Source organism: Drosophila pseudoobscura, chromosome X (assembly GCF_009870125.1).
Source record: "Drosophila pseudoobscura strain MV-25-SWS-2005 chromosome X, UCI_Dpse_MV25, whole genome shotgun sequence".
Classification (NCBI taxonomy): Eukaryota; Metazoa; Arthropoda; class Insecta; order Diptera; family Drosophilidae; genus Drosophila; species Drosophila pseudoobscura.
Window position 1 is genome coordinate 46,244,609 of NC_046683.1, and position 13,141 is coordinate 46,257,749.

The window sequence follows — 13,141 nt, forward strand, 5'->3', positions numbered from 1 at the left end:
GAAAAAACCAAAGATTCTACATTTTACGGGGATTTATTTTGCTAAATCGCGATAACGAAAATGGACGAGGTGTTCAGCCTGCACATGGAAAAGCTGGACGTCTACGACGGTTAGTACACACACATATACACAGTTTATGCTTAAAAGTAGGTGAATAGTATAAAGTAAATTAAAAGCAATTGCTCGTTGGTCATGCTGCTACAATTTAGCTGCTGGGATCATCGTCGTCATCTTCGTCGTCGTTGTCAGAGTCGGGAGCACCCAAAATCTCCTGTATGATGCGATGATGATCCTCGGTCTTCTCGCCCTGTATGATCAGTTCCCGCAGCGTGGCAATGTGCTTCTTTCCCGACTTAATCTTCACCTTGAGCTGCTCGTTCTCCTGTTTCAACTTCTCGATGCGCTTCTTGCGGTCCTCGGCCGACTTCTTTGTCTTCTCGCGTGTGCGCTGCACTGCCTGCACAGAAATGAAACAAGATAAATCAATAAGTTATAGTGTGGTTATTTTTGGACCGGTCATCATCAGACTGGGAGATCTAGGCTAGCAACATGTTTCCCTCCCTCCACAAGCATGCCTACTCGTATCTTTACATGCCACTTACCTCATTGTTCTTTTTTCTTTTCAATTTGTATGCGGGATCATCGGATTGTGGACTCATCGGCGATTCCGCGTCTTTGCTGCTCGACGCTTCCGCCGTCGCAGTTCTCCTTCTGGCTGGCATACTCTCCGTAATTATTTTAATTTGTATTTAGATCAATTCGAGTCGTGTGCGAGCTGTTGGGGCTGGACAATGTAGCTCCAACAATCAGCGGAGCGTGTTGTTGTGAAATTACAGCGCGAATGATGTTACCAAAGAGGAGATGGAAAACAGATGGTTGCTCTTGAGCGAGTGTTGGAAAATGCGCAGTCGCAGTTGCCCAGCGGACAATAAGTTTTGCGGTATTATAAAATTAAATTATATTTAATTAGCAACAAAAGTTATGAACAATATACCAGATTTAAATAGAATATACACCCGCAATCCTTCACCGCCCACACAAAGCCAGCCAAGATTTCCGTTTGCTCAGAATTTGTAGCCTTATTATTTATTCAATGTTAATACAATTTATTTGTAAAGACTGATTTCTTGTATGCAATAATAATAAATCAAAATGTAATACGTAATAGATAATAAATGTTTTAAGAAAGATTTCGAATTGTATTTAAAATCGCTAGGCTGCCAAGAGCACTACCAGCACTAGACTGATTCATTTGCAACCCGGGCCGAGTCACCATATACAGTATATTGCTTAGTAATGTTTCAAATCAGCTTTGAAAACAAAATATTCCATTAGTAGGGTATACATATGTTCATATTCATCTCTGAAACCGGTTGAAGAGCAACAATGACGTAAAAATGACATCCCCAAAATTAGCCTATCTTGCAGAAAACTGATTCGGCAATCGAATAAAATTATGTGTTCAGGGCTGAGCATGTCAGCTAACTAGTATAATATTAAACCGAATATCAAAATCGAGGAATATGATATCCGATCATGGACAGAGGAAGATTAACCCATTGTCGACCAGTAGTATACGCTCCACGAAAATTATGAAACTTAGAGAATTTTAGCGCAGCTCAGGTGAAAGATATCGTGGTAATTTTTGTTTCAAGAAAATAAGAAGTATGCATCTAAAAGAAGAATTGACATTCCTGGTTTAACTCAAGTTGTTCACCCATTTAAATAAAGTGCGGTTCAAGTGGGTTAATTTCGTTTTTTGTATCGGTATTTTTACGGTATATTTTAAAGTGGTATATTTCAGTATATTTCTGAGAATCGCGAACCCGGCGTATTTTGCATTTTAACTTGCCAAAAATGTCTTCGCCTGCACCAAAGTCTCCGGAATTATCCGATAAAAGCAAGAAATATGATAGACAAATCAGGTAAAGGAAGACTCCTTGAAGCAAACGGAACTGACACTAATTTAATCTGCTTTGTACAGGCTTTGGGGCGAGCATGGACAGACGCTGCTGGAGGCGGCTACCATTTGCTTAGTGAATGTCACCGCTGTCGGCTGTGAGACAGCCAAGGGGCTTGTGCTGCCTGGGATCGGCGGATTTACGGTGGCAGATGGCAGCACCGTCAAGGAGGAGGATCTGGGCAACAAGTGAGTCCGACGTATTGGCCAGAATGCAGCCTAACGGGTCTCCCTCTTCAGTTTCTTTCTGGACGCCAGCTACATTGGCAAATCGAAAGCGTTGGCATGCAAGCAGCTCCTGCAGGAGCTTAATCCCGATGTCAACGGCGACTATGTAGATGAAAGTGTGGACTACCTTCTGGAAAATCGGCCGAATTTCTTTGACAGCTTTGACCTGGTCATAGCTTCGAACCTGAACGAGAAAACCTTGCTGTTGCTTTCGAAACGCCTCTGGGATTCGAATGTGCCGCTGCTGTATTGCCGTTCGCTGGGCATGATGGGCACCATACGCCTTCAGATACGTGAACATTGTATTGTGGAGGCCCATCCGGACAATCCTCAGTTCGACTTGCGTCTGGACCATCCGTTCGAGGCACTGCGCGGCCATCTCGAGAACACAGAAGTAACCAGCAAAGTGCCCTGGCTACTAGTGCTGCACAAATACCTCAGACTCTGGCAGAAGGAGCAGACGGATGGTCACAAGACTCCCAAAAACTACAAGGAGAAGAACCAACTGCGCGAAGCAATCAGAAAAGAGATGAACGCAGACGAGGAGAACTACGAGGAGGCCATCAAGGCAGTTAATACAGCGTTCGGTGCAGCCACAGTGCCGGCATCTCTCAAAGCCATATTCGAGGACGAAGCGTGCGAGCTACTGACCAAGAAGGTACATCTCATTGTAGGTATTTGGACAAAGGTTACTGAGTATCGTTCTACACACAGAGCAACGTTTTCTGGATCATGGCCAAGGCGTTGAAGAGCTTTTTAACACACGATAATAACGGATATCTGCCTTTGCCTGGTGTCCTGCCCGACATGACGGCCAACACGGACTCGTACATTGCCCTGCAAAACATCTATCGCCAGCAGGCGCTACAGGATGCTGATCAGGTGTACCACAAGTGCCAGGACTACCTCAAGCAGCTGTCTCTGCCCCCAGACACCATTGACGAGCGAAGCGTGAGATCGTTTTGCCGTGAGGCGGCCGGTCTGACGGTAATGCGTGGGACACGCATTGCAGAAGATTACGAGAGAAACAGTCGCCTTTTGCCATTGGGTGAGTTCTGCCCCGCTTTGAGCTCTATAGTTCTCGAGTTTGATCCACGCTTTGTTCTTTCAGTGGAGGAAAATGAGGTCCAGGACAATCTTACCGCCTATAACTTTGCCCTGCGCGCCTATGAGCGTTTTCTCAGCGAATGCGGACATATTCCCGGCGAGTGCACTGCCGAACAGGACATTGGACGCCTAAAGACAATTGCTAGCAAAATGCTAAGCGACTTGGGCACCCATGCGACTATCAGCGATGATGTTCTACACGAGATTTGCCGCTACGGCGGCGCGGAGCTGCATGCCGTCTCCGCATTTATTGGTGAGCAGAGCGGAGTTCTATAGAAGATCTCAGCTAATCTTTTAATCTACCTTGCAGGTGGCTGTGCTGCCCAGGAAGTCATCAAGATTGTTACCAAACAATATAAGCCCATTGATAATACCTTTATCTACAATGCTGTAAGCACTGAAAGTGTCACGTTGAAGTTGTAAACGAATGGTTTTTCATACAATTGTTGGCTCAGAACTTTATTTCTTGTATTTACGATGCTTGACCCTGTATTTTTGGGCATAAAAGCAGCCAAAGAGGTAGAGAAACGTTAGCATGTAGGCGACTCCAGTGAGACTAACCCAGGTGTGGTACTCGCATCTCCGGATGATGGCCTGCGAGCCCCAGGCGAGGCCAATGGCAAACTGCACCAGCTGCAAGGCAGTCAAGTAGCGTTTCCACCAAAGATACGGCTGGATACGAGGTCCCAGCACACTCAGCGCGTAATAGCCGTACATAATGATGTGCACGAAGGAGTTCATCATGGCTGGCAGAAAGGCTGTGGAGGGAGAGATAGAGACAGCGATAGGAAGAGGCTTTAGGTGAGACTCACTCGAGCCGGTCGGTATCCACTTGACAACGATCCAGCACATGGCAAACATGGTGCTATGATGGTAGACATGCAGGAAGCTCAATTGTGACCACTTCTGGCGCAGGATGAAAAAGCCCGTGTCGGCAAATTCAAGAATTTTTGAGATGTAGAACCACCAAAAGGCCGCGGCAATCTGCATTTACAAAATATTCACTCAATTTGAGTCTCTTTCTGCGGGTCAGAGACCCGGGTCCAAAGGGCCGAGGGTTCCAACCGTTTTGCCACACAAAACTTACACGCATTTCATGGGGGCTATAGCTCACCCGACACGGCTGACAGCTGATGCTATAGTTGAGGGCTCGCGACGCCGTAAAAAGCTCCAGGCATATGTGGGCATTCAGCAACGTCATAGCCAGGTTGTGGCAGAACAATGGGCCACGCAGCTGCATCGGTTTGTACCTGTGTTCAAGCTGTCATGAGGCATTGTACGTCGTATAAGAGGGCGCAAAGGAATGGGGCCGGGGCCGGGTCCTCACCTGGCCATCCATTTGGGTGCATAGCGCACCATCAGCAAATACAAGGCCAGCAGGACGGCTGCATTCCAAGGCGACTCCACCAGCGGCCACGTCCGTGTGCGCTCATCCGCCAGCTCGGCAAATGGATACGGATAGCTGCCAATGCCGGGGAAACCAATTTTCGTGCTGCCATTGAACGACATCGTTGGACGTTGGGCGTTGGGCGGTGGACGTTGGCTTTAAGGCGAATTCTTGGCCAAAACTGAATGCGTGCCCGCAACGACATACGTCTTTTATATGGCTAAATGTTGACCCTGACTGCTGATGCGTTTACATATTCCAATGCCACGTTTAATTAGATCTAACCCCTGCACTGAAGCGTTAAAGTTGGGGAGGCCAGGTCAGGTCTGATCTGGGTTTTACCTGAAACCTCTCTGATGTCTGATAGCACTTTCAATTGATTGAGGGAGAAGGCGAAGCATAATCTCAGCATTGAGTTGCATTTCAAATGCAGTGTAGAATGCAATCCTTTGTTGTCTATACTATATATTTACCATATATTTCGCACACGAGAACCAAACTCCCATTGATATCTTGATTAAGCAGATGCATTTACTCTCCGCTTTCCACTTGCCTCTTAATCAATGAAGCGTTAAATATACGTACTTACTCGCAGTACGTACCAGTATACTCGTATATTCGTATCTTTTGTGGCGTCCCATCATCAATATTGAAAAGTGCAATTGCAGTTGCAGTTGCAGTTGCAAGTGCAGTTGCAGGAGGAGCAACAATTGCGGGGGCACAATGAAGAGTGCAACGTGAGCAGGGTTCGTGGATAGGTGTGGTGTTGGATGAGGGGGTGGGGCGCGGAGGGGAGGGGAGGATGGGTTTCCTGAAAGCCAAAAACGAAAAACAAACATTTCCCTAAGACGTTCCAAGAGGGTGTAGCAGTTTGCCAAGAATACTCTTATCGTGGCAGAGGCATCTGGAGTTTCAGTCTTTGATTTCAGGTTTCGAATGGGAATAAGGAAGGGAAGCGCTTACTTAGGAGAGCTATAACAGGCACGATATCAAACAGGTCGGGGTCGGAGCTTTAATTATGATTTAAGCAACGAATTTGGAATTAATACGGAACCTTTTATGTATCGTAGCGAGAAATTAGGAATAGTTGGTAAGATACATATCTCCAACTATCCATCGAAGGGTATTTCATATTCTTTAAAGTACATTTGTACATATTTCTACGGGCAGTCTCCAGTCGTATGCCCTGAGCGCTCGCTCGTTGTTGTTTGCGCTTTTCTCTGGCTTTTGGCCCTTTGGCTTTTCATGTCTCTGGCTTCGAGTCCATTTTCTATTATTGTTTTCTTTATTTGTATTACTGTACGTGTTTGCACCTCTGGCACTTTGTGCCGAGTGTTCTTCCGATGTTGCTGCCGTTTGCTGTTTCCATTTTGGGCTGCCAATGCCATCCGAGGAGCAGCTGCGTCCAAAGGGTTCGTCCTCACTTCCACTTCCACTTCCAGTTCCAGTTCTGTTCTGCTTTTCGGCTCTCCGAGAGTCATTGAAAGATGTTGGGGCGTTATTATATTGTAAGCCTTGTTTTGGTAACCTCGTAAAAGGCAATTGTATCGCATTTTGACCGCAGCGCAGCAGTTGGACCCCATATTATGGGCTCAATCATGCGGGTTGCAAGTGGGCTGAAAGTGCTGCCCCGCCCCTTGAATCAAGAGTCAATTTTCATTAAAATAATGTCACAATTCAGTCTCGCCTCAAAATGGGTTTGGGCCTGTTTCAGCGATGGCCCACATCGACATTCCATGCCCTGCCATGCCATGCCTTTTCTGCGGCTTACCGCCTAGCTTTGCTTCCCATCCGGAAGTTGCACATATGCCATCATGTCCTGCGGCCACGCATGTCCTGTTCCCCGCCCAGCCTCCAACTCCCCCTCTATACATATGTATATCCGCAACCGGGCCTGTGCGTGCCTACGTATGCGTATAATTGAGTTAGTTTGATTGTTATAATCAGCACTCCACTCCACCCCGCCCCACCCCACCCGAACCTCCCATCATTTCCCAGTCAGTCTTCTAGAGATGGGTATATGTTGCCATGGTTCTTCAAAGGGGGTAGGACACGGATTAATTTATTAATTATACTACAGCAGACTCTGGGAATTAAAGTCGAAGCTATACATACGAGTACATATAGATAGATAATCCTTTGTTGTATCCTTTGATGTTCTTCCATTGCGTAATCGCATTGTCCCCACTATATCCTGTTCACCTCTAGCTATGACATTTTTATGCACTTTTCAACTGCATACAAAGTTCTTTTTTGTTTTTGGAGCATTGACAAATACATTTGATGGATAGATGTCCGTTCTGTTGCCTTTCGGCGATGTTATTTTGTCATTTCCATTCTCCAGGCCGGACTTCCTCTCACCTTTTCAAACACGGGGAAATACTCCTACAAATGCATACATAAACCTATACATACATACATATATATGTGTCCGTACCGATCCATTGGACCGTTCACAGGGCATTGAATAATTTATTTTTGTGGCCAAGCATTGCTGTGGCACCGGGTAGGGCAAACGTATGTTGCTTTGCCAGAGGTCAAAGGTGTTTGAGCTCCATTGACGATGGAGGATTCCCCCCTCCATCATAGTGGGGGGACACTATAGCTCTTTCATCATGAAGAGGGGCTACTATTGCACCTCCGTCATGGATGGGGGCTCCGGTACCTGCTCTACAATGTCGTGGGACGCCACTCGTTTGTAGTTCATCGCGTTGACACTGTTGAAGCCCCGTGGACCCCGTGAGTTATTAAATAGATTACAGTTTTGTTCCGCACAACTTTATGTACGTTCCGCTGGACAGATGTTAGGAGCACTCTCCTGCAATGGTCCCATGTCCCTGCTGTAACCAGTCGCTGTGATGATGAAATTCTGGCAGTCCATTTCAGTTTTTGTCAGCTTTTGACCCCCCTGGACATGGATGGCTGTGTCAGCGGTCAGTGGAGAGGGATCGGGGGGTTTAAATGAAAAAGTTATGTACGAGTATGTGCATATGCGAGTGTATTCAAACGCGAGATTGATTAGAATTCTATTGAACTGCTGAACTCTTTTTGATAGTATTGCCTTTTGTTTGGGTAAAGCTTTAAGAGAACTTTCGTCAAAAACAATAGAAAAAGCAACGGAGAGCTATTGTAAATCATTGAAAATAGAAAAGGACTATTGGAAATATTTACCTCCCAAGGTATCCCATGAATATCCTTACCATTTCCCCACTCACTCTTCGAGCAGCCTTAAATACACTTGCAAACAACAATAGTCCCACAATAATACACAAAGATATCATCAGCATCGTTCCTGGTGCACCACAAAATCGACCTTCAGTGGACCCTGGACACTGGTTTTTGGCATCATTATACGGAGTATCAATATGCGGCCATTGACAGCGGAGAGCAATTGCTGTCAGTGACAAAAGAGAGAAAATATCATGAAGCAAGTCAAGCTGGCATTGGAGGTCGGTACTTCTCCCTGTTATTCTTTGGGGGGATGTGGGGAGGGAGTTTATTGAATGGAAAATGCCACTGACCCCCGACCTACTAGCTTATGGTTCGCCATCCACCCATTACCCATTTCCCTGTCGCAATCGCCATCGCCGTCGCCCACGCCATTGCCATTTCGTATCGATGGCCATCCACTGTCAAGTCGAATCGCTTTCCGTGTTTACTCGCATTTCCTGCACATTTCCGGCTCAATGGGAATGTGGCAAACTGTTCTCGCTGGGTATTCACGAAGTGCGAGAGAGGCATGATTGTGGAAATACCTTGTGGAGGGGCGTTTCTGAATCAGATTTTGATTAGGCTTCACTTATTTCGATTTCAATTTCAATTTCAATTTCGCTAATCAGCCGAGGGAATACTGGTCCTTAAGCTATTGTATCATTATGTGAGGTTATCCTTTCGTACTTGTTGCAGACTGTACTGTACCCATAAATTGTATCTCTCTGGCTGTATGAGAGTCATTTTTCTTGGCTCTCTCTCCATCTCCATCTCCATCTCTATCTCTTCCCCAGGTGCAACTGTGCGTGTCAGAGTGTGCAACATATTTTATTTGTCTTGCCGCTGGCTGAGCTGTTGCCACGAGTCCTTGGCATCCTTGTCGCATCGCCTTGATACGCGTTATTTACAATACATTTGTCATGGCTTCGACGTGGCTACAGACCTGCACACAACAGGACTAATGCAGAGGACAAGAAGGAGCAGTATCCCATGCATTTGGGGCACACCATCTCAAGCGAGTGAAACTAATGGTTAACCACTTTGGCTTCATTCTTTGGCACTCAATTTGGGAGCGGATGGTTCGGTGGATCCCTGTATTTATCCGAGAAAGAGGGATTTATTTTCAAGAGAATTGAATTCTGTTTCACGATTTCAGGGGAAAAGCAAACAAATTATAAGACAAACTCCAGAAGGATTTCAGTCAGACTGGAAATTCATTGTATATACTAATTGATTAAATGCAGTCCATTTGCATCGAAATCTATCAATTAAAATAAACATTAGTTCACTTTCGAACAGAGAAAAATGTATAAGAGATACCTGAGGATACCTGCTCGCCAGCAATAAATATTTAACCCATAAACTATTTGTATCCTCTCACCCAAAAAAACTTGAGCCTGTGCCACCTCGGGCCAGGGAACGGCGTACCATTAATCCAAGTCTATCAAGTTTAGTACATCACAGCCACAGGACCCTTGGAAAGCATACACCGCACCCGCCCCTTTGTGGGTGCTGCTTTCGCTCTGTAATAAATTAATTAAATTGAGCTAAGAAAATTTACAAACGCGCGTATTAGCAGGCAAAAGGCAACAGCAGGAGAGCAGAGAAAGTTGTTCAACATTTTGCACGATTTTTAATTGCATTTTAATGACTTTATTCCGCTGAAATATGCCCACACAGAGAGCTATTAAACTGATTACTCCCAGCCATTGACACCTCGTGGCTCTAATTAAAGTGCGGCTCTGGCCAAAAGGTTTCCACGTTCCATCATAACTCGCAGCCAGAGGCGAAAAGCGAAAAACGAAATAAGCCGAAAGCCGGCCAGGACAAAAAGGAGCCTCAGCTTAATATTGTAGAGCTGGCTGTCTGTCAAACGGCGGGAGAAGTGGGAGTTTGGAGATTCGAAACAGAACTAGAACATGGCCGTGTGGCATGTGGCACCAGGCACTGCCACTGCCACTGGCTATGGCGCTGGCACTAGCACTGGCACTGGCACTAGCTCTGGTACCATTGGCATGAACAAAAAGTAAGTCCGGCAATTGGCAGTTTCACAAAATAACTTTGTTGCCGCTGCCAGTGGTCCCAAAATAGCCGACACAGCATATATAACTAATACTCTCAGTTGGCAGCTGACCACAGAACCAACCAGCCAGCCATCCAGACCAGAGACCAACCCAAAAAAAAAACCCTACTCTACCCAGAAACCCTCCACCGAAAACTCGCCCAAAACCAACACCAACCAAAGCAATGGACAATAAAACAAATCGAATAGAACTTCATTTTCTCCAACAGTTTGTGTTTTTTTTTGCCTGCTTTCCTTCTATTCCTTCGGAATGGGGACGTGCCTTTGGGTCCGGGGGGTTCCGTGCAGTGTGAAAATGTCCATAAAATGTGAAAGGAAAATCAGTGTTTAATTAAGTTATAAAAATGTTTTGGTCATTTAAGCTTGGCTCGCGAGGAAGAGTACTCTTGCCACTTGGGCGACTTACAGAGCTAATGAAATGGAAATTTAACTTTCGAGCTGCTGAGTTTTGTGCACATACTCGTATAGTAGATATTTTCCATTAAATAAATGAAAAATTTCTCAATGGAGAGAAAAGACATGGCTATGTTTGTGTTGGTATGATTCATCCAAAAATGTTATAAATCTAATTAGAGCCCTTCGTGAACTGCAGCTTTTTTCATTAAGTATTTCCCAATGCAAAATCAATAAAGTTCCTACCGACCTATGTCCGCAGGAAATAATAAAATAAAGTAATTTCATCTCAGAACCTCTGCTGCCGTTCTAATATAGTACAAGTACTTGTAGTAGTACTTGTCCCAAATAATCGGGTACCCTTAAGCTGGCAGCCTGGCAATATTTTCAGGCGACACTCGAAAATTGCTGGACACCACAACAGCATCGGTAGGAGAGGAACCTCTTGTGCAATTCTGCATTCTCCATTTTGTTTTTATTAGGTTTTTTTTTTGTTATGGAGAGGAATATTTATGAGCATTTATACCCAGTAATCTCAGAAAAAGGGAAAGGGCATAACAGGCTGACTTCGTTGAGGGCATTCGGCTGCTTATCCATTCTTTTTGGATCTCTAGATTTTGCATGCAAAAGGATATACAGGGGGAAAAAGAGTATCTCTGTGGTCGCCACGCTGTACTCCTTGTCCGGTGGCATCCAGAGTACGAGTATACTCGTATATGAAATTCGTATGAGCTGGTGCAGCTTACTTATTCTGCAACTTCTTCATCCGTTTCCTTATGCGAATGTGCATGCTTAAGCTGCTTTTCCACGCACACAACCGGAGAGAAATGGAGAACTCGGGAGACTTTTTTGGGGGGCAGGCGGTGGGGTTGGCGGTGGGGGTGGCAAAACAACACATTGAGCCGAGCTTAACGGCTGGCGCATAAGTTTCAAAGTCAGCATGGAAGGGTCCCCCAGTCCCCGTCCCCCAGTCCCAGTCCCCGTCCAGGTCCCGGTCTTCGTTCCCGAGTATTGGAGGAGCTCCGACTGTCTTGCAACTTTTGCAGCGTCGTCGTCTTTTAGGGCTTCGTACTGGGGACTGGGGACTGGGTAAAATTTATCTGGGCACGTCGTCTGTGTATTTCAAATGCAATCCATTGTGCTCCTCTGTCTCCAGTATTTTTATGTGTGTGGAGTGTGTGTGTTTGTGTGTGTGGTGCTTTATGTCCAGTCTGTTGTGTTTGTGTTACCAAAATCCCCCTGTCCATGGGAAATACTTGGCTCTGGGGCGCTGCGTTTGCACTTTGTCCTGGCGTCGCTGGGGAAAAACTCTTTTAAACGCCTCTCGGATACGCATTTTATGTTTAAGTTTCTGGAACGGCCATTGGCCTGCCGTTAGCTTGCCACACAGCTCGTAAATATCCCGTTCTATCGGTCTAACTCACAATTACAGAAAGCTGCAAATATGTGCTGTTGAATTTCCGGCATTTACCATTTCATAATTTATTACCTTTGGTAGCATTCTAATAAGTTCTAAGACCAAAGAATGAAGGCCCACCTTTAGGAGCTTTCAGCGATGTTCATTGACTAATACTTTTTGGAATTCATCGAGAATATAAATGACGAACGACGAGTAATAGTCTCAATAAAGAAAATTCCTATTTCCCTTTACAACATAAGCCCTTACTCATCCGTGATCAGATGCAAATGAGCCGTAAGTTCATTTGGCCAAATGGCAACCTGAAACGCGTAATTGCCACGGGCTGTGGCATTTGAGTGTTTGATTGAGGGATTGTGGGACTGATTGTAATCGAATTTCAATGGAATTATACAGCTGCAGCTGACGCCAGACGATGATGAGCTTTGCGGAACGCTGATGTTGATTTCCTTCAAGGGAACAGGGCAGTAGGCTCGAGTCCTTGAGGTGTGCGGCTAATTGGTTTTCCATTCGGAAATTAATTCAATGCTAATTATTGGCTAACAAGCTCACAATAAACGCAATTATAATTATGCCACAGAAGCGGCAGCAGCAGCAGCAGCATCAGCAGTTGCATGCAACAACAACAGCAGCCAAACATTGCAACAAAGACCTCAATTAGGATTGCATAATGAATGTTAGCTCTTTCTGCTCCATCACTGTCATGCACACATGTCATGCGTGCTGTTGTCTCAGCTCTTTTTTTTCTTCACACTTTGCCCTTTTTTTTGTGTGTGGTTTTTGTTGTCTAATTATGTAATTTGTGTGGACTGGGGACTGGGGACTGGAGGGATGTAATCAGCATTTCCCCCATTTAGTTGTGTCAACAAATTGCATTAATTTTGGGCAAATGCATTATGCATGCAGGACGACAGCCCAGATCCTTCTCCCCCTTTCTGGGCAGGGCAGCATTCGGTGTTAATCGAGCGAGGCGTCAAATTGTTTACCCTGGAATTTTGAGTGCAATTTGGGGGAGTGGCAGGTGTGACAACTGTACACACAATTTCTTAATGGGATTTATTGGGGGCAAGTCCGTCGAATAATTGCGGAGGAATAATTCATGCAGGGTAATCTGTTCGATAAGTGAACACATTGGACAGCTGAATTAAATGGACGCTAGTTCCCATAAATTGAGTAAAATCTTTTAATGATTCAACCGCCACTAAAATGTCAACATTTCATTAATTCCATTAAGCGACAGCAGCTGTTGTGCACAAGTTGCGGATCGTATCCAGCCGTATAGACATCCAAGTTTATGCAACAATTCTTTTGAGTTCAACCTGTCAGCCGCACTTGCACTCACACACGCATTCACAC

General features: G+C 45.3%; 4 protein-coding genes across 4 annotated transcripts; 2 read left to right on the forward strand and 2 right to left on the reverse strand.

Annotated features, from left to right (window-relative positions):
- Positions 1 to 17: 17 nt before the first annotated feature.
- On the reverse strand, positions 18 to 755 carry Irbp18 (Inverted repeat binding protein 18 kDa). The gene is made up of 2 exons (XM_001353400.4): positions 603 to 755; positions 18 to 457 (listed from the first exon to the last, which is right to left on the reverse strand). Exons 1-2 carry the CDS (start codon positions 720 to 722, stop codon positions 206 to 208), a joined length of 372 nt encoding a protein of 123 aa, XP_001353436.2. The 5' UTR covers positions 723 to 755; the 3' UTR covers positions 18 to 205.
- LOC117184805 (uncharacterized) lies at positions 47 to 1,009 on the forward strand. Its single transcript, XM_033383740.1, has 2 exons — positions 47 to 109; positions 704 to 1,009. Exons 1-2 carry the CDS (start codon positions 61 to 63, stop codon positions 751 to 753), a joined length of 99 nt encoding a protein of 32 aa, XP_033239631.1. The 5' UTR covers positions 47 to 60; the 3' UTR covers positions 754 to 1,009.
- Positions 1,010 to 1,788: 779 nt separating this feature from the next.
- APP-BP1 (Nedd8-activating enzyme E1 regulatory subunit APP-BP1) lies at positions 1,789 to 3,757 on the forward strand. The gene is made up of 6 exons (XM_001353401.4): positions 1,789 to 1,925; positions 1,985 to 2,149; positions 2,201 to 2,846; positions 2,903 to 3,236; positions 3,300 to 3,548; positions 3,606 to 3,757. The coding sequence occupies exons 1-6, from the start codon at positions 1,858 to 1,860 to the stop codon at positions 3,716 to 3,718; spliced, it is 1,575 nt and encodes a 524-aa protein (XP_001353437.1). The 5' UTR covers positions 1,789 to 1,857; the 3' UTR covers positions 3,719 to 3,757.
- LOC6900500 (elongation of very long chain fatty acids protein 4-like) lies at positions 3,738 to 5,314 on the reverse strand. The gene is made up of 4 exons (XM_002134853.3): positions 4,623 to 5,314; positions 4,383 to 4,545; positions 4,108 to 4,279; positions 3,738 to 4,053 (listed from the first exon to the last, which is right to left on the reverse strand). The coding sequence occupies exons 1-4, from the start codon at positions 4,802 to 4,804 to the stop codon at positions 3,755 to 3,757; spliced, it is 816 nt and encodes a 271-aa protein (XP_002134889.2). The 5' UTR covers positions 4,805 to 5,314; the 3' UTR covers positions 3,738 to 3,754.
- Positions 5,315 to 13,141: the final 7,827 nt, after the last annotated feature.

Coding starts and splice junctions, on each gene's coding strand:
- LOC6900500 (XM_002134853.3), bottom strand. CDS start 4,804: ATGTCGTTCAATGGCAGCACGAAAATTGGTTTCCCCGGCATTGGCAGC. Junction 4,546..4,622: donor GCACCCAAATGGATGGCCAG/GTGAGGACCCGG, acceptor GCTTGAACACAG/GTACAAACCGATGCAGCTGC. Junction 4,280..4,382: donor ATAGCCCCCATGAAATGCGT/GTAAGTTTTGTG, acceptor TTGTAAATGCAG/ATTGCCGCGGCCTTTTGGTG.
- LOC117184805 (XM_033383740.1), top strand. CDS start 61: ATGGACGAGGTGTTCAGCCTGCACATGGAAAAGCTGGACGTCTACGAC. Junction 110..703: donor AAAGCTGGACGTCTACGACG/GTTAGTACACAC, acceptor CCGCCGTCGCAG/TTCTCCTTCTGGCTGGCATA.
- APP-BP1 (XM_001353401.4), top strand. CDS start 1,858: ATGTCTTCGCCTGCACCAAAGTCTCCGGAATTATCCGATAAAAGCAAG. Junction 2,150..2,200: donor GAGGAGGATCTGGGCAACAA/GTGAGTCCGACG, acceptor CTCCCTCTTCAG/TTTCTTTCTGGACGCCAGCT. Junction 2,847..2,902: donor GCGAGCTACTGACCAAGAAG/GTACATCTCATT, acceptor TTCTACACACAG/AGCAACGTTTTCTGGATCAT.
- Irbp18 (XM_001353400.4), bottom strand. CDS start 722: ATGCCAGCCAGAAGGAGAACTGCGACGGCGGAAGCGTCGAGCAGCAAA. Junction 458..602: donor AAAGAAAAAAGAACAATGAG/GTAAGTGGCATG, acceptor ATTTCTGTGCAG/GCAGTGCAGCGCACACGCGA.